The sequence below is a fragment of the Clytia hemisphaerica genome, unplaced genomic scaffold (assembly GCF_902728285.1).
Source record: "Clytia hemisphaerica strain Z4C2 unplaced genomic scaffold, Clytia hemisphaerica genome assembly, whole genome shotgun sequence".
Taxonomy (NCBI): Eukaryota; Metazoa; Cnidaria; class Hydrozoa; order Leptothecata; family Clytiidae; genus Clytia; species Clytia hemisphaerica.
In genome coordinates, this window is record NW_027104612.1 from 726,947 (window position 1) to 747,478 (window position 20,532).

Sequence of the window (20,532 nt, forward strand, 5' to 3'; positions counted from 1 at the left end):
TGCGCATGCGCCTAAAATTAAACTCTTTATAATATGTAAACATTAGCCTGTACCATAAAAAAATGTCATTACTGTGCAAAAGGTTGTTAGTTCATCTCCAACAACCTTCTTGATGCTTCATACTCACTCGATGAGTGTGGTAACTAATAAATAGGAAGGAGAAATTCGGGGCAATAGGAGGCCTTACCTTTGGGGAGGCATGTACATTTGAAAAGTATCAATTAGGTCATCCTGCACTGCATGTCGCAAAACTTAACCTTGAAAGGTACAATCGTCGTGAGAACCGTGCAGGCTAATTTTTAAAATACTATTCTTGAAATGTTTAATCAAGTTTCTGGTTACTAATGTAACTTATGTAAATGGATCGTTGGAAAGATAATTCAAAGTAATCTTTAACAAATTCATAAACATGCGATTTATCTTTTATTTTTCTAGGATTGTCAATGTGAAATGTATCTGATGGGTTTCAAATAACCTCACAAAGTAATCCAACACGATCCAAAGCAAAACCCGAATTCCCCGTTCGGAATCATACCCTACCTATCCATTTTCTAGGGACTATATACCTCCCAAATAACAAGTTAGCAGGGATATCAAACATATAATTTAATTCGAATTAGCGCTCATTCTGAGCATATATTTATCTAGTCATCAAATTTCTTACTAATCATGTCATATTGACGGTAAAGAAAACAGACAAAAAAACAACAAATCTTTAAAAAACTAAAGGAAAATTGAAAAAATATATCACATGGGATTGGCTATTTACATAAAAATGTTGACATAAAATGCGGACTACCGAAAGCACCAGATAAGAATTTGCGGACCTGCATCTGTATGATAGCGTTCCCTGTGAGTGAAACCTAAGTATCCAAAAAGTTCTGGCAAAAATAGTACTCAAATCTATATGTAGGGTTGTGGTAAAGACACTTTTTGACCATAACTTTTTAATCTATCGAGAAAAGCTTTCTAACAATATATTTGTTTATATGCAGATAAAATCAAAACAAGTCATATACTATATGAAATAATTTTTCTGCCACCAAAAGTTCAGATCGGTGCAAACGGTAGTTCATCGATGCACATAAAAATCGTCTAATAATTATCTCATCGGGAATATAAAAACTCAAGTCTTAAAGTTCCTTCTTCTTCTGTCTGTTTATCAAATCTTTTCATTCAGTCCAAATCATTTAATGTATTTTTCGTTTATTATACTCTTTAAGTTCGTTCGTTCGGGTAACGGATGGAATTTTCGTTTTGAAAAACTGTTTCCTTAAATACGTTCACAATGCTTCGTCAAAAAGTCCGAACGCAATTTTTGCATAGGTCTGTCGCTTTTTAGAACTATCGAGCGTCATCCAATGGTGAATCTAAAACTGCCCCTCAAAAGGAGCTTTTCTCTGAATCGATCGACTTTATTCGTGTTTTCTCAATGTTTAATTTGACCATTGGCAACAGGAGAGATTGGAAGCCAAAATCCCTGGAGGATCGCGTTCTCGGTGAAAAACCATATCTCTTGGTGTTTGATAACACTCGGAGACTCAATGAGAATTTCCATTCGATTTTAATTTGAAAAGGTTTAACTTTCACGATATTCATTTCCGTATCTCCTTGAAAGAATCTTTTTGGAATTACGAGAGAGTCACGTGACATCCTCTTCTCTCCTCCTTGTTTTGAGGACACTATATCCAATCCACAACTCGCACATTCAAGTCAGGCTACACGCTTCATACCAAGGCTATCGGTCAACTAAGAACTGATGACGTAATAGCTCAAGAGCAGATGGGCGAACGTTGCTGTCCCTGAACAATGAAAAGAAAGTGGATGGCGATAATTAAATGAATTAATCAGAAAACGAAGCGAAACAATTAAGAAGATCTAACTGATTGGTAATTAATTCTAATCCACTTCAATCAAAATTTGTGTTTGAAAACCATTAGGTTTCAATTGACTGTTTTATCAATCAAAGGCGAAGAAGAACAACAATCAAAACACAGAGGATATGAGCCAAAAGGTAACCTTGATCAATTTAAAGGACTTTATAGGCAGCTGGCATCCACTAAAGATTCGTGTTCCTTATAACACCTTTATACTGTTTTGTAGATAATGACTTTTATAGCATTTTTTAATAACTCATTGGGTAAAAGTCTTAGCATTCCTCTGTGTATAAGAAGGTTACTTACTTTTCAAGACAGAGCTCGACGAACTTGATGCACATGAGGGAGGACCCTTGCAGTTGTGGTTTGGTGGGTTGTGTGGCGATCTTGAACAAGGCGGCAACAGGTTCCAGGTGGAACCAGGGTGGTTTGGTGGTCAACATCTCCACCACTGTACATCCCAATGACCTGAAGTAAGCACAATCAAAATTATATCTTCTGCAACTTGTACCAATATCTCAAGTGAGAGTCAACGCATTTTGAAGCAATTAATTAATTGAATAGAGCGTGGGTGTTTCTCTGTGTATTTTTAATACTCTTTCGTCATAAAACATGTTACTCAGGTCTAAAGACTTTAAATGGGTTCTAAAATTAATCAAACTAGTCCGAATTGTTTCTATTGGGTTCTAATATACCCATCAACCGATAGATCCGATCTGCCAAAAACAATTACGAAAACTGAGAACTTTAAACGGTGAACACATACCAAATATCTGCTTTGCATCGATAACCTTGCCCATTGATCACTTCTGGACTCATCCAATAGGGCGTCCCGTGAACCGATTTGCACCCCGTTTTTGATCGGATTGTCTATAAGAATGGAAAATGGAAGTTTAAGGACTCTGACCATAGTCAAAAAATTGATTTTGGTATTTGAGCATAACAGTTATGTCTGAGGTTCCTTTACACTTTTAACAAAGAATTGTCTTTACAAAATTATTTCAAACATTTATATTTTTTCAAACTGTCCGCAAATAATTGAGCTGTTTTAAATTTTTCGGAACAATTTTCTAAGTTGATGCATCAAGAGTAATAGCTGTTTTTCTATGAACATTTGGGATGAAAAATTGGTCAAAAAGCACTTTTTTCAAGATTAAGCTTTTAGAAAAATTTTCCGAAAATAGATTTCTAGTTCGGTAAAAGATACACCATCTACCACAAAAGTTTTTTCAAAATATTTCTTCTTCGATCAAAATAAGGTCTTCAAAGTTGAAATACTCTTCGTCGCAAAAGTCTTCATTTTCTTCTTCATCAAATTTTTTCTTTGCGATTCTTAAATTTTCAGACTCAAAGATAGTTGGCCTAACAGAAAATGTATAACATGTCAAAGTTTTGTCAGCTAAATCAGGCAGAAATTTATATTTTGTACATGACAAATATCAAAATTCACTATGGTCAGAGCCCTTAAATAAATGAATATTCCGACTGAGTATTAATAAGGCAACTCTAAAGGCCGTCTTGGAGCATGTCGCCGCTAAAAGGATAATTAAAATTGAAAGTTGACAAGTGTAAATTGAGATAAACGTACCTTAATTTGCCTCGATGAACCAAAGTCTGCAAGTTTACAGTTATCGTTCTTATCCAATAAGATGTTGGCACCTATGATGAAGGTGAAAATAAGTGAAAGAATTCCGAATGCAACTAGTGGTGGAGTTGTTTCTCAAACTTGCTAACAGATTCGACCGAAAGGCTAGACAATGGCTTCGATGTACTTAGGCATGCAAAACTTAGAGTGACTGACAAAATTAGTTCTACAGGTATCGTATAATAAGGTTACGGAGATTAAAATACCTTTAACGTCGCGATGTATGATATGGTTATTGTGGAGATAATCAAGTCCTTCCAACATTTGACGAGAATATTTTCGCACATCATCTTCGCTCATAGCTCCAGAACGAGAAATTCGCTCGTGTAGTGAACCCTAAAAGAAGAGAAATGACAAAGGTTAAGATGTGATGTTGTGTCGCTAGTAGGAAGCATACGTAACAGAGGTTGATTATAAAGGATACCAGACAAATTTTGGTCGAACATCAAATATTGCACTAGAATGCATGCAAAATTTGTCGTTCTTTTTTAAGTTTTTGTCGTTCTTTAGATGGTTTGGAATTGTTAGATGAACTCTCCTAATCAGCTTTTGTATTCATCGATAGCACAAGTTTTTTTTGGAAAATTTGAATAAAAATATAAGATTGGCTCAATAAAAGTACATTCTAGTACAACCAAAACAAGCTAGATGCTGGGTGGATCTACCTAATGATGAAAGTTAGATAGCAATAAGGAGAAAAACGGAAACAATCCGTTAGAAAATATAATGTTTAGCGAAAAGGCATAACGCGTTAAATTTCATCATTGATTGTTGATGGGGAGAGGGAAGGGGAGAAGGGAAAAAAGATATAGAAAGTTCCGGTTGCAGAAATCAGTTATATTGACAATCGAATCATGCTTGATGGTGGGAATTGCTATCAATGATGTTTTTAGGAAGAAATGAAATGTTAGGAAAAAGTCTGCAAAAACGGCGATTTCCGGCATATTTCCGGCATTTTCGGCCGGAAAAAAATTGTTATAAAAAAATCGAACTCGGTCATGTTTTGAGCATTGCGAATACGCATCTTTCTGCAAAAAATCAGAAAAAACTAAGGATGAAAAATCGAGAAAATGTCAAAAAACCGGTTTCTCCGGCATATTTCCGGCATTTTCGGTCGGAAAAAAAGGTTTTTCGAAAATCAGGTTCCGTCACATTTTAGGTATTGTCATATTGCATCAGTGTGCAAAATTTCATAAAAAAATAAAAAGTACAGCTCGAGAAATTTAAGAAATACTGTCTTTCCGGCGAAAATAGGTTGTTCCGGCGATTTTTAAATAGTTCCGGCTTCAAAAATCAATTTTATTGAAAATTGAAACATGCTTGATGGTGGGCATTGTCAATAATAATTTTTTTGAATGAACAAGTAATACTTTAATGGACCTACCTATTTATAAAACGAATAATTAGAATTTAATGGAAGTAATGTATAATTTTAAATTTCGATTTATATATCTATTGGAACGGAGAAAGCAATTAAGAAACGCATCGATGTTTAACGGTGAAAGAAAAATAATATCGACACTTTAATCAATCATTCATCTCGAGAAAATCTCAAAAAACTGCTTTTTTCGGGACATTTCCGGTTCTAGCGGCCGGAAAAATTTCTTTTTCGAAAATTGGGCTCTGTCACATTTTGGGCATTGCCATTTTACATCATTGTGCAAAAAATCATGAAAATCTGTCGAGTATAAGTTGAAAAAATGAAGGAAAACCGTTTTACGCCGGTTTTCGGCTGTTCCGGCGATTTTTAAGGAGTTCCGGATTCAAAGGATGATTTTTTTGGAAATCAAACAATGCTAAGTTTTGGGCATCATCATAAAGAACATTTTTCTGTAAAGGAACAATTAAATAAGTTGAAAAAATGTGACGGAAATGTGAAAAAAACGACGATTTCCGGCACATTTCCGGTTCTACAGAGCGCAAAAAATTTTTTTTCGGCAAACGGTTTCCGACACCTTTTCGGCAGTACTAATGTGCATCTATGTGCAAAAAATCGCAAAAAACTAATGATAAAATCTCGAGAAAATCTCAAAAAACCGCTTTTTTCGGGACATTTCCGGTTCTACCGGCCGGAAAAAATTTTTTTTCGAAAATCGGGCTCCGTCACATTCGAGGGTTTATAGTAATGCACCTTTGTGCAAAAAATCAGAAAAATTTAATGAGCCAATCTCGAGAAAAGTTGGTAACTAACGAACGAACGAACGAACTAACTAACGAACACGGGTTAATTTATAGGACCTCCACCCCATTGAGTTTCAAGCCGAAGGCTAGAGGTCAATCTCTTTGGTAGGATTTGAAGCCAACAAATCCTACCAAAGTTGCGCGGCCTTGAGCGACCCGCCTGGTTTTTACACAAATGACAGATTGAAACTAAAATTTACCGCTTAATTTCGAAAAATATATCACTCGAAGACAAAGGAATTGCTAGATTCAAGCCGTCATCAAAAATACGGCGCATATTTTAAGGCTTCAATTTTTCTTGCCTGAGAAAGGTTAGAGATTGACCTCTAGCCCTTCGGGCTTGAAACTCAATGCTCCACCCCACCGGGGTAGGTCCAAAAAACAACCTAAAATAAGGAAAAAGTCCGACCAATGAAAATCCAGAAAAACGGCGATTTCCGGCATATTTCCGGCATTTTCCGCCGGAAAAATTTTTTTCTAAAAAATCGGACTCGGTTAGTTTCGGGCATTGTTAATACACCACTTTGAGCAAAAAAATCGAACGAACGAACGAACGAACGAACGAACGAACGAACGAACGAACGAACGAACGAACGAACGAAGGTTAATTTATAGAACCTCCAGGTAGGTCCAAAAAGACGTTGACCATCATATTTACAAAGATGCATCAAAGAAGACAACTTACTCCTTCCATGTATTCCATGAAGATTGACAAACTTTTAGTGTCTTGTATGCTGCCATAGTAACAAACAATCCTTTGGTGTTTCAACGTTTTATAAAGATTGATTTCTCGGTGAAGGATCTCAACTTCTTGCATGGCGGCTGGATTGACGGACCCAGTCTCCACGCATTTCATGGCTAACTCTTTACCGGTTGTTAAGTCACGACACAAGTACACCTGTATGAATGAATGATATTGGAATTACAGAAGCTAAAATGGGTGCAAAACAAATGTCTATGGTTTACATGTTTAAAAATTTGCCACTGCCAGCCGGCTCGGTTTTCTGTGATAGGTATTCGGCAATTTGATGATTTTTTATTATATCACATAATCATATTTTTTTAGATAAGTGATAAGATTTAAAAGCGGGCAATTGGCGATAGTTTTTGATGGTAAACATTATAAACAGCTGGAAGTGAAGTAGGTTAAAGCAATAACATTTAAGAAATTTAAAAATTAATTTGCAAATTCGAAGAAGGGACAAACTATACCGTTCCGAATGCGCCAGATCCAATCTGTCGAATTTTGGTCCATTTTTTATTTGCAAAGTGAACATCTTTGAGGTCCTTGACAGAAAGATTGCTGAAACCTTTGGTTAAGTCATTGTCGTCGTAATCTGGAACAAGTCCTGTGTCAGAGATGTGGAAGTCAATTGGATGACGATCATTGGAGTCGCATATGATAACTTAAAAAGCTCTCAGGGAAAATTTACTATGCATGGTAAAATTTAGCAAGGAAAAAATAACAATGTCTAATATAAAAAATAATCAAATTTTCGAACTTCCAGCATGTCGTTCAAATAGGAGTTAGAGAATGTTCTGAAACATGCAAGGTAAAGAAATCGATTAGCCACGCGTACCTGAAGACCCTTGGCTGATGACACTACTCGAAATACTGGGCGACATGGAGCCGTTCCCAGTAAAATTCTCAAGTTGCCAGGGGAAGAAGTGGTAATCAGTATCTCGAAGGTTCAAAGTCCAATCAGAGTAGGGACGACTGTTCCTGAACATGTACGGCTCATCTGAAAATGCAAAGGAAGGAGAATGTTTCATGAATGGCGAATCGATGGATATGAATGGATAGAACCAACAAGTTGTTTTTTATGAGAGTTAAAAATAGAACGATAGCGAGACCAGTGGAGCCTAAACCTCTTTGGGAGTAAATATAAGGTTTTTATAGTCTGGCCTGGGAGAACCATAATGTCCAATTACCATAAAGTGTAAAACACGAGTTTTAGTAGGCTGCACGCATGTTTTAATATAGTAATGCTAATCGTGTCTAAATTGCCGTCCCAGAATTACCTCAAATTTGGGGTAACCTGTTTCAATTTCCTTAAAGATTTTCAGAAATCCAGCGATTGTATTAACTCTAGCCATTCAAATTTTTAATTCAAATTTTATAATTACTATAAACTATAAAACTTACCAATCAAGTTAATCAAGTTTCTAAAACTCAAAATCATAAAGACAGAGGTAATTCTGGGACGGGAATTTTATACACGATACGCATTCCCTATATAAAAGCATATTATAGGGATGTGTGTAACCTAGAATTTTAGTAAAATAAGAAACATACCATCTTCCGTATAATCGGATTTATCGGGAAAGACATCGCTTGAGGGCCGTTTTCTGATGACGTAATCACTTGGACGTGGTCGTCTGTATATCTCACTGAAAAAGAAAATATGGATTTATAGAATTCGAGTTTCACAAAGAAAAATATAATTTACAAATTACAACCAAAGGTCAGGATTTCAATGTATCATTGGTAAGGCCTGCTATGCTTATAAAAGATGTTTCATGACAAGTCTAGGTGTCCACAACAAGCATTTTATAGTAAGACATAGCTGACAATATATTAAACACTTTCATTTGTTACCCTAGCAACCAATCCTTCTCTCTTACCTTCCAGTTGAGAAAGCGCCGTTGGATACGGGTGAAGATGATCCAAATTGACCGCTATCGAAACTATGAATTCGTGGGTCATCATCGGTCGGGTATTCGGGAGGATCGATCGGGATGAAGCCGTCATGGACGTTGTCGTTCTGTCGGGTGAAGAGATAGTAGTATGGATATAAAACAGCGGGCCAATGACTTTGAAAAGCTCGAGATACATGACTTAATATTTCTAGCTATTTTGAAGTAATTTGTTGAGGTCAAAAAATAGATCGAGCTGGATATTAATGAAAACGTAGTTGTAGTAAAAACTTTTCCGAAATGCTGAATACAAGACAATACAAATTGTCGGATAGACTCTTGGAAATAAATTTTCAAGATATAGAAATTGCATTAAGATCACTTACTTCAGGTTCAGGGATAAAGATTCCACCTTCAGGCGTGTGCGTCGTGTCTGATTGCGTCTGTCAACAAAAACAAAGAAACTGTTTGTTATTATTCAACCACAATAGAGGGGGAGAGATTTTGCTTTGCTTTAGTAGATTGAATCATTATCACCCAAATGAAAGGGCAGAACGTTCGATTTTTCTTAAGAGATCGTTTCACAAGAGACGTATTCCTACAAGTCAACCAAAAATTCCTAATCCTTGAGTCTATAAATGCGATTTGTGAAGAGTTTTGACTTTAAGGGTCTGTAAGAGGGGCTGACCATGATGGTGGGAGAAGTTACATACCGATATTCGATGATTGATCATCGTGTTATCTTGAATATGATGTCCAGGTGGTGGTGAAGGGTTGCGGATGTGGCGGAACGATTTGGAGCGTGTTGGGAGAAGAAAGTCGTCTTCAGGTGAGCTCCCAAATTCTTCGTGTTCGTATGACCTTGATCTAAAGGTAGAGGAGGGTCAGAACATTGAGAAACGATAAATAAAACCTTACGCGACTCGAAACTCAATATTCTTATTTTCTTCAAAAGATTTTCTCGTTTTGCTCAACTTTCAAGAGGCTCATCAACTCGACATGACTCGACGACTTATCAACAACACGACATAACTAATCTCAACTAGTCTCCCTTCAATATAAATGGTTGAATCTAAAACTATGTGAGTATTTGAGCTATCAAGAGTTTGAACCGAAAACTGAGAAGAACAAACAGTACAGAAAAGTTTTTATCATTTTATCATCAACTTCATGGTTTATAACGCTTCCAATCACCGACAAGAATACGAGGACACAAAAAAGGCTTTAAGTTAAAAATAATACAACATTGTTTGCCAAATGAAGACAGAACTTAATAAGCTTCCTACATCTTCCAAACTCGTCAAAATTAATTAGTTGGACTGAACAAAATTATACCAATCAAAAAATTATATGCCAACAAAAAACGCTGAGGAAAGCTGTTCATAGATAGAAAGAGAATTATTTTGAATTTCCGATCATTATGTCACTTTCCATATTTTGGAAACATTGAAATGACAGAAAAGTGACACCAAAATATTCTTCAGTGTAAAAATAAGTCATTTACTCATCATAGTTTTTACTACGATGGACAAGGAATTCAAAAGTAACAAATATCGCTAAACAAGAAAAGATAAATGACTTTTCATTGTATTTTTTCTACTCTCGTATGATTAAACCATCTGATAAACTATTACAGTATTATGATGCTTTAAACTCTTTCTGAGTATATTAAAAAATTATCACGTTTTTGGCCGTGAACAGACTATAAAATCAAAACCTTGATTTTATCAACATACGAAAGTACTATCATTAACCAAGAATTAGAGAAACTGCCACGCATTACATATCATAAAAAATCTGTTACAAGAATGCATCATTCATCAGATACCTTTGTAATCTAACCTGAACTTAATCATAAAACCTCACTCCATCCACAATTGTAAAGTAAAGGTATGAAGGAAAAACTTAAAATATTCTCGATCGTTTATATATTATCAAAACACGAGAGTGATTGAGAAGAAAACATATCTCCACACAACGTATCTCATCGAATGCTGAGATATATAGTAATTACTATAGAAAGTTTCTTTATAAAAATAATAATTAGAGAAACGGGATGTACAGAAAATTACTGTCGAAAGGAAGTCAGTGGCAGTCCATCTCAAGTTTTTTGTAAGCATGTTTTTCACATAGAGCAGAATAACTTGAATATTTAAGCCATGAAAATAGATGTAAATTTGTCAAACATTGAAATGTTGCATTATTTGTGGCAAAATCAATCCTTGATTTCCCTTTAAATTCCCTTTTTCCCTTGATTTTTTTTTTAATTTATAGGTAATAATAGGATTATTCCAGCAATACAAAGTTACTTTATTAAAACAATTTTAAAGGCACATAGTGAAAAAACGAACGAAGTTCTGGATGATAGCCACAAAAAAAGAAACCAAATCAAACTACATTCGGCAGACAGACAGAGAAATCAACAAAAAGCTCTAATTGATACACAACCACGGATTCAAACCAAGTTTAATATTCACCAACCATTGACAAAGCAGTTTCATATTCTAGCTCCTTAAAAAACTTTATTGTGATCAAAATCTGAGATTTGACAAGTTTACTTGCCAAAAATCGTTGTTAGTTTGGACCTCATTAAGGGTCAGTCGAAAATGCCACTACAATAAGTCTTTTCAAAAATCATTTTCAGTTCAACGACTGCCTCGTTTTGAAGATATTACCAAGGTGATTAAATCCCTCGAGTCTTCAAGTGTTGCTCTTGTTTAAATAGAGTAAACTTCTTATGATCTCCTCTGGGAATCAATAACCATGGCAATATTTTGAAAACGAGGTAAGCGTTGTTCGTGACGTAATTTATGAAAAGGTCTATTCCACTGACTGTTGGCTGTATGTACCTAGAGAATAAATGAATGAATTGGCGCTGATAATAAAAAACTAACTTGTAAAAAAGAGAAAGTTGTTGAAAAAGTCAAAATATTTCAAACACTCACGGTAAGTAATGGTGATTTAGTTCACGCATGATTTCAAATTCCCAAGACATAAAGTTCTAAATATCGTCCTTGTCAATTATTTTCAACAACTTGGTCAAATAAAATCCATTTGCAAAATATCACATACATCTACTGTAATCTCAAGAAAAGCCTACGCTCTCCCTCTTTTCAAGTTCGTGCATGTAAAAGTAGACTTTCAAGAACGAACGTTATACTTCAAAATCAAAACAAATAAAGTAGACATTTGATCAAAAGTCACTTTAATGTCATCGAATTACAAACACGGAGGATAACAAACTGATAAACTTCCGCGAGTCTTTTCACTACATGACATTCAAAAGATCTGTGAATAGGTAAAGCGAGAGAAGGGGGTTAGTTGGAAAGATAATACGACACAGTTTATGATATCTGATCGACTCTGAATCATCATCAATAACAAACTTTTTATCAAAAAAAAAGGGAGAGAGAAATGAAAGAGCTTTTGAAATATAATGACGTCGTGTGACTGTGAGGGCTTATGTAAGGCTTTAGAATAGAAAGTTGAGCTAACCGCTCAAATATTTCAAAAAGGTCTTTCTCGTGCACACACACCACGGCGAGTCTCCACTGAATTGTATCCAGAGCGCCCGGTCGTCGGCTTTGAATCCGAGGTGTGCATAGGCATTTGAATATTATTACTCTTATCAAGCAAACATGGCTGAGGAAAGGGAAAATTTTGGAATTTTCAAAATCAATTACAGTGAACCTGGAAGTGTATCCAAAAGAGAAATGACAGTACCACAACACAAAGTGAAAACTAAATATGTCCTTATTGAATATATATTTTATCGACACTTTCGTATTTATGGTTATTCGTCAGCTTCAGTTCAAAAGTTGGAAATTAGCCGCTATAAGAATTCCCCCAACAAAGAGGGGTAAGAACAGTTTCGAAGAAGAATTTCAAAAAAATTAGCAACTGTCGAAAACGAGGTGTTATAATAAAGCATTGGCACGAGAGCAAAGTCAAAGAGAGAGGGCGGTTGTGTTTTTACTGTAAGGAGAGGTCGTAGCCAAATTGTTACTCCGTAAATCTCTTTTCTATTTTGGTAAATAAACAAAGGACGTCAAAGACACATCATAACACTTGAAGGAATCTGAGGCTAAAAATCTGATACGTTTGGAAAATAAACAGTTTCTGAGAATCAAGACCAAAAAAAATGAAACGCCACAAACCTCTCGAGAAGTTTCTGAAATCCAAAGCCCGATTATTTGTGGTGGAAATATCCATTTAGTCCCGCTTGAAATTTGACTAGAATATTTTTTCAGCATTGAGTCGCTTAGGTGCTGGTCGGTCCAAAATCAAATATCTCGCATATATAACATGATAATTACAACGTAGTTAGAATCAGAAAATGTAGATTTTGGAATTTTTATCAAAGGGTCGAAAGGAACTTACTTGAATAAGGGGCGTGATGGAAGAGGGTGTGCGTTGGCGGTTGGTACAACTTGTGATGACGTGTTCTGTAAAATAGAATGCCGAACAGAGTGATGAAAATACTTGTCATTTTCATTGTGTCCTCCCCCCCCTGAATTCAGGGGGGAATGGGTTTTGAGGTCAAAAGGACGTATAGGGGGGAAAGAATTTTTTTTGAAGCCAGGGGGGGGGATGGAAAATTTTCATTCTAGGCATGGGGGGAACTCACCAAAATCAATTCAAAATTGAAAAACATCTGGTTTTACTATCACTTAATTGGGTGTATAGCATATGATTAGTTTTTCTTTCATTTATTTCAACCAGCAATATTACGGTTTAAAACCCCATCCTTTCCATTTATTCTTGAATTAGAACTACCTTAGGGAAAACAAATAGCGTTAAATTCATCAAATCACAGCTTTTTATGATTGAGGGGGGAGGACAGAGAAATTTTTGGAGGCAGGGTGGGGAAAAATGAGGGGGGATGGAAAATTTTGATTCTAGGTATGAGAGGGAAGAGACCCTGAAGGACACTATGATTTTACAGAAAATACTGACGTTTTTATGTCTAGTTGGGAAATATTTTCTAAGGAAAATCTGACTTTGTAACACGGGTCATTTTCTAAATTTCTGACGTAATTTGGGTATCAGTGCTAGATGCATTTTAATTGAATGATCTGCACGAAATTTCTCCATGTAACGCCCTCGCCCACGCATCATGCAATTATCTTTATTCATTAAAGTAATTGAGAGCTTAGTGAGCTCTTAAATGAGCCGCATTTCAGAATGTTTTTTGTTCGAAAAGCGATGAAAAGATAAGCAAAACTAATGAGCCCACGCATCGAAAGAAATGTTGAGAAAGTTGAGAAGGAAAGGAATGCCTTTTTCTTTGCCTTAACGAAAGAAAGTGAATTCTGAGAACTGAGGCGAAAGAAATGATTCCACTTTTTATTAACGGCTTACCGTCAGTCAATAGCTGTGACGTCAAAGGAGTCATTATTTTAAATGTATCTTTTATGCAGTCTCTCTTACACCGATTTAGGAAAGTAGGAAATGAAAAATTGCTTATGATGCATTTATTCGAAGCAAATTGTGTCAAAATACCAAAAAGCAAGTTTTTGGAATGTGTTTCTTTGTGTTTCTTAGTAGGAAGCATAGTGTCTTCCAACAAAAATGAGTCGAGGGCAATAAGGGTCAAATTTTCAAGTGTCTTTCCAGGAAAAAAACCGTTACCAGATTGATTTTTCGTTGAAAGTAGTTATCAAAATTTCGTAATTTTATGCTTGTCAAATTACATGATCCGTGGATATCAATTAACGTTCGTCATTGGCCTTTAGAATGCCCGATATCCCCAACACAACACATTCATGCTTTTATTTTCCTGGAAAGCCCAATAATACCTGAAAAACAAAACAATACCTGTTTGTGAGTCTGCTCATCCGCAAGTTCTTTGTTGACATTGCCAGAGAAAGCTTGTTCACCTGGCAAGTGAAAACCACCAACTCCACCGTCTACTAATGTCTTCTGGTTGATGGTCAGTCGTAAGCAATTGACGTGTCGGCTCTGATCTAGCAGTGCAATGATTTTGTCCAGGTCTGATTGTTTCTCCACTGGCATCGTCATCTGAAAGAGATAGAGTATTTCAGTTCTTGACTCATCAGTTACTATATTTCAAGAAAGTTCGAATACAATTTTATCAAGAAGCAATTCAATTTCAGCTACTCATTTAAAAATCAGTTTTTCTTTTCAAGACCCAAATCGATTATACTGGTATGATATTATTCATCCTCAATGTCGGGTTAATGGTCGAGAGCGAAAAGATTTACAGGAGTCGTAGAAAGGTCACTGTAAATCACGAAAACTTGGGAAGTGTCAAAAATATTGCCCTGCTAAAATACCCTTCAAACTAATACAGAAGAAAACTTTATTTGAATCGCATCGAGTAAACGCCCAAGGCGTTTGCTAATTTTCTCGGTTATTAGGGAGGGCATTTATTCGAGGGGTGCTTAAAAGGTAGGTGGTGTTTATTCGAAGTAATATGGTAAGTTACAGAGGGTTCTTGCACAGACTTGTAAATGTGCAAATAGTGGAAGAGTCAGTGTACCTCCAAGAGAGAAGATTGAGAACAACTCAATGTTTTCAAGCGTGAAAAATTTGTCGTCCCCAGCCCTAATTTCCAATAAGGAGTCATCAATGGGGTCATGTAGCCATACACTAAAGCCATCACAAAAGTCACCAAATCTCTTTTGTCAAATCTGCACCACAATTTCACTCAAAATATTTTTCATTTCTATATTCTTTATTTATAGTTAAAAACATGAAAAGTTATAGAAGTACAGGTTGAAACACCAAGAAGCAAAACAAACTAATACATTGCTTTGGATTGATTGATAATTAATAAAAATTGTTTGCAGAAACTAAAAAAACTCAAGTGCCTGCACATGTGAAATATAAACCCCATGTAAACAATGAACTTTAGAAAACCTTAAACATTTCAAATGCAAGTAAAATCATATCACCAGCACATAAACCAAATCACATACGAAACTAACTTTCATTGATTACCGCTCTCATTAAATCAAACAATCACAATTCTATAAAAAGTGCCTCTGTCTTTTCATCTTGTCTGGTCTGTGTTTTAGATAACCTCTACATAATAGAGTCGCGTCTCTCTTTATCGACAGAACTAGGAAATTAAAACGCCGAAATTTCTAAAAGGGTCGTTGCTCAAAACAATCAAGTTTTTTAATCACTATCACAGACTCAAGATCGAATGAATCGTAAAAACATTTTTCATCAGTGCAAAATTGCTCTGTAGGGTGTAAATAAAATTGTGGAATTTAGGAACTAAGAATCCCCTAATAAGGGAATCATTCATAGACACTTCCTGCAGAAAGTAAGAAAACGAATAATGGGTAAAATGTTCTTTTACGATCCTACAATAGAATTCTGCTGCTAATTTTCTATCTTTTAAATTCCTTAAATAAGTTATTTGATCGGAACAAACAAAAAAGATGGAGTCAGCAACATATGGTGGAGTCCGAGAAACCCATTTTACTTTACTATCAAGCTTTATACGATAACAGGGGCCAACCCTTAGGATACGTAGCATCATTCATGGGAAAGTAGGAGTTTGAGACCTAAGGTCGAATAAGCGAATAAGGTCGGCAAAACTTGTTATAGCCAACAAAGTGACGTAACAGACAAAAATCTTAAACCCAAAAACGGGTAAAAAATTTGGAGGCTTTCCTGAATCTGGAGAGACTTTGAATTGCCTCCTCGTGAAGAAAAATCATGTCCAAGATCTATATATCTGGTACCAGAAATGCTTAACTAAGTATTATATAGTGTAAAGTGTAGCTGCTCGTTTATTTATAGAGAAAGCACCATCTTATTGGCATCAATCATATCAATTATAATATGCCCATGTTCGAAGATATCAAAATTTCAAAAAAAAATAAAATCTGCCATTATGGAAAATGCTCAAGGTGTGCTTGGTGGCACTCGACGGTTTTTCACTCCTAGAGACCTAATGAACTCATTTCAATCAAAAAATTCCACGTGGACGCAAATTTTGGGTCAACCCTAAATTCCACAAAGAGCCTTCTTGAAATGAGCAGGTTGGTCAATTCATAACCTAGATTAGGAAAAATCTAATTGGTAATAACAAAGTCTCTGTTACCTCTCCGTTGTCATAATTGATGGAAAGATCTTCATTGTTGAAAAGGTTTTCTACTTTCTTCTGCAGACGTTCTAACATCACTGGTCGCTGAATAGGAATTATTCTGGAAGGAAAAAAATAGAAGTGATGTGTCAACTTCGGGGACTGGAATAGTTAATTTAAAGACAAGAAAGATCGACTCCGATCAGTTTGATGTGGTTTATGCAAGTATGAACCGACATTTCCTTAGAACGAAACCATCAAAGTTGATCGAAGCTTAAGTCTTTTTTTTCAAAATGCACATTTTGATACATTGCTCTTGAAGAAAAGATATCATTTTAGTAATACATGTTTTTTATAAGCATAACTTTTATAAGCATACCGAGACCTGCATTTGTCTAAAAAATAAGCATACCATGACAAGCATATGACAAGCATATTACTGAGCTTGCTTTTGAGGTGTGTAAGTGGAAAAATTGATTTTCTAATATAGATGGAAAAGAAGTCGCTGTAATGCAATTGTTGTTTTTGTGTCTGAAAAGAAGTCATTGTAGTGACTGAATTTTTCGGAAAAATAAGCATTTGATAAACATAATTTGAGCCTGAGTCTAAAATTATCCCTAAGCATAACTGAGCTTATTTCCCAAAAACATATACTTATAAAAAAAAATCATGTATCTTATCTTGTTGGAAATACAATTTTGAGTAGATGATTTTAAAGGTTTATCTTTTTTTTTAATTTCGAAAAGGAAAATGAAAAACTGTAGAAGAAAAACCAAAATGTCTTCTGGACTAACTCTAAGGGATCAGTGGTATCTTTTGTGAAACGCAACCGAATGTTTTTAATTCGACAGTAGATAGGATTTTGAAACCATTTTGAGAGGGGAATCCGCGCATTAGGCCTGGAAAACTTGTTTCGGCGTGAAGTCATTAACAAACGTGACAAAATTTTCAAATCACCATATTTCTTCATGTATCCGAGCACAAGACTTTTTTGAATCAAGTTCAAGGAACAAGTAACAGGAACTCAAATACATTCATGAGATTCAGTTGAATTATATGTCCATGGTTGAATTAACTTGGGAAACTTTGATAGACCCGAGGGGGGTACTTAGGCAAAAATGGGTGCTGGGTATGTGCCGACGGTAAGGTCAGTTTTTTCACCTTTCAAAGTCTCTCTTAGGGTCGGAAAATTCACGATACTTTTTTTTAATTTTTTTTAATCTTTTTTAAATTTCTTTTTTGATCTCGAGAGAAAACATTTGTAAAAAAGTCTATCTATTTAAGGGTAGGACATTTTTTCAAAAATCTAATAAAATTTTTCAAAAAAGTCTCTCTAAGAGTCACCTTTTCAGCAAAAATCAGTCTCTCTAAAAGGGTCGGTTTTCGGACGTCCCGTCCGCACATACCCCTCATCCGCCAACTCTTAAGAAGTCTTAAAAGTCTTAGTACCCTTCGGGCTTTAACATCAAGGTTGTTTAACAGAAAAGAAATGTGCTTACCTTATTTCACCGTAATATCGTAATTTCACTCGCATATCATTCTAAAAAAGATAAAACGTTAAATATCTTTAGAAGAAACAGCTACTCGAAGGCTAAGTCAAAGTGATGTGACAATTGTAAAGAGTCTAGGCTCACTTCATACGAGAAATCTAAAATTCCCAACCCACTCAAATTTCTTAGAATAGCAATGAAAGACAATTCGAAACTAGTTTTAGAAAATGCCTGAGTTCTTTAAAGAGACAGCAATCAGTAATTTCAAATTGATGTTATGATAAAATGTTATATGGTGTAGCTTTCGTGCAAGTAGAAGCCACAAAATTAATTACTCGAGATTTAATGACCTAAAAAAGTTTTCTGTTGTAGATTTATAAACTTGAAAACTCAATTAGAAACATAATGACATCACTATGGCGTTTTTAAAGACTTCTAGTTTACATTCCGAAGGGGAAGGCACTCTAGAAACGAAAGTATAATAAATAAATTTATCGAAACTTTATCAATATTTTTGTTTCATTTTCACTAAACCCACGCAGAAATATGATAATGCAATTAAGTCTGACTCCTGCAAATTTTAATAAGCTGTCTTAACATAAACTGCAGAACGATTTTTCAAAAACAAAAAGTTATTACATGCAGGTCAAGAAAGTATCTTAAAGTTTATTATCAAAATAAATTCTTCCAATGGATTCCCCATTCGCATTACATCCATACAATCAGAGAATGAAGCATTACTAGTGAGAAGAGGGAGCCAAAAGTAAACACCTTATTTTCGGCAGGAAAACCTTCTCAAAATCAAATATTCTTATCATATTGTTTTATAGGGAATTAAATTGTCCAAGAAATCATGGAGGATGAAAATAGCTTAGTCCCATTAGTTTTCGCGTAATCTGCAGCGCGAGAATCAAAAGATGCGCAAATCAATAACTGTTATAAAATGTAGAAATTTTAGCACTCTTTTTAGCTTATATCTCTCTTGGATGTTAGATCTAGCTAAAATGTGCACAAAAATTGGTTAAAACTTCTGAATTCATGCCTTTCTGTCAGCTTTACCTGTATTTGTCATAAAAAATACTCCAAATAATTCCTAGAAATTAAAAGATGAGGGGAAATTAACGGGGACGAATGTAGACTGTAGTTTCAGGAGCCCGAAAAGTTGAATAAAATCTATTCAAAAAACAAATATTTTTCTTACCATATTGTTAAAGGAAGAAAGCTTCCCTCCGTCCGATGCATGTCGGCGTCGCATAATCTAAAACTGTCAACAAAAGAAGAAATTAAAATCCGTACCCTGTTTGGCAGAGTCGATGGACTGATACTTGTAAGGAAAGATACTTCGGGAAAGCGAAGGTGAAACTTTCACCATTTATGAATGATAAGGAAACCGAGTTATAAAATATCTTCTGAACAAGTAATTATATATTTTGTTCCTCCAGGATTTCAGGACCGTTAGTTCAAATGTTTTTTTCCTTCAAAAGAACATTTTACAGTAACGTAAAACAATAACAGTTAAAGAATATGTATAGTACACCTTAAGTTAAAGAATATGTATAGTACACCTTTAACATGACTTCATGCATGAAGTCACTGTAATTTTCTGAAGGGTTGTAAACTAAAAAATTACAACAAAATCTATTATAGCATCGCAAAAATTATGTTTAAAAGGCTGAATTCCGTAATAAATCGAATATAATACAATCAATATAATGATACGTTATCCCAAGTTGTACAGATTTTTCTATAATTCATGTTTTTTCTTCAAAGCCAAATACAAATAAACTCGGAGGAGAACAAACTGCATAAAAAACAGGATTTTCATATAGGATTCATTCGCAAACAAAAATATATCACCTTTCGATTGGCAAACAGTTTTGTTCATGGAACACGGCATAAAGCATTCCTGAGCCAAAATCTTTCTGATCAGAGTTTATTGGTAGAAAGGATTTAGTATTTTGTGTGTAGTTTGGTCTTTCCTGATAATCCTTTTTAATAATAGTAAAGAAGTTGGCAACATTTTGTTACAAATTTGTTGTTCATAAACTCTTGTTTACACGAGCAGGTTAATCCTATACATATGAGAAAAAATGATTCAACACGCTGAAACCACAATGATCATTAGTAAAGAATCAAAACCTTTAAAATAATGATACACGTTTTTTTTTATAAGGAACACGTTTATAAGGAACTCGAGGTTGAAAATGGTTCAAAAAATAAGGAATTGTTAAGGAACTGCTCAGGCTGAGAATAAGTGGATTTGAAAATAATGTACCTTATTGGGACTAATTTGACCAAATTTTGATCTTTCAAGGGGCAAAAAGTTCAAAATTTCCTATGTAGTAAGGAACTCGATAAGGAACTTTGAGACTGAAATTCTCTGTAAAAATAAGGAACTCCAGGCTCAGAGCAAAGTTAAGGTTCCTTATAAAAAAAAAACGTGTAAAGATAACAACCTAAAAAACGTTAAAACCATTTGGAAATTCATAATCACCAATGGGGTATAAACTAGTTTTTTATCATTGAAACTGCGAAATGAACTGGCAACCATTAACATCGAGGTAAAGAAGACAAAATACGATCAAAAAACGTGTGTTTGGTAAAATATCAGCTATGAGAATTTAATAACACAAACTCTGT

General features: G+C 35.0%; 1 protein-coding gene across 2 annotated transcripts; it reads right to left on the minus strand.

Moving 5' to 3' along the window:
• Positions 1–605: 605 nt before the first annotated feature.
• On the minus strand, positions 606–19,881 carry LOC136824289 (mitogen-activated protein kinase kinase kinase 2-like). Of its 2 annotated transcripts, XM_067080453.1 has the most exons (18): positions 19,750–19,881; positions 19,094–19,156; positions 17,902–17,942; positions 16,421–16,523; positions 14,158–14,361; positions 12,721–12,785; positions 9,054–9,207; positions 8,727–8,783; positions 8,329–8,468; positions 8,000–8,094; positions 7,284–7,445; positions 6,916–7,052; positions 6,389–6,601; positions 3,729–3,858; positions 3,466–3,536; positions 2,644–2,747; positions 2,184–2,345; positions 606–1,802 (listed from the first exon to the last, which is right to left on the minus strand). In XM_067080453.1, the coding sequence occupies exons 2-18, from the start codon at positions 19,145–19,147 to the stop codon at positions 1,739–1,741; spliced, it is 1,956 nt and encodes a 651-aa protein (XP_066936554.1). In that variant the 5' UTR covers positions 19,148–19,156; positions 19,750–19,881; the 3' UTR covers positions 606–1,738. The 2 variants fall into 2 exon arrangements, with proteins under 2 accessions (XP_066936554.1, XP_066936555.1); XM_067080454.1 differs by lacking the exons at positions 16,421–16,523; positions 17,902–17,942; positions 19,094–19,156; positions 19,750–19,881 and adding an exon at positions 14,843–15,039.
• Positions 19,882–20,532: the final 651 nt, after the last annotated feature.

Excerpts from the sequence above, each read along its gene's own strand:
- LOC136824289 (XM_067080453.1), bottom strand. The coding sequence starts at position 19,147 with ATGCGACGCCGACATGCATCGGACGGAGGGAAGCTTTCTTCCTTTAAC. Across the intron at positions 8,469-8,726 it reads TCTTTATCCCTGAACCTGAA|AACGACAACGTCCATGACGG; the intron begins GTAAGTGATCTT and ends TTCACCCGACAG. Across the intron at positions 2,346-2,643 it reads CGATGCAAAGCAGATATTTG|GTCATTGGGATGTACAGTGG; the intron begins GTATGTGTTCAC and ends TGCTTACTTCAG.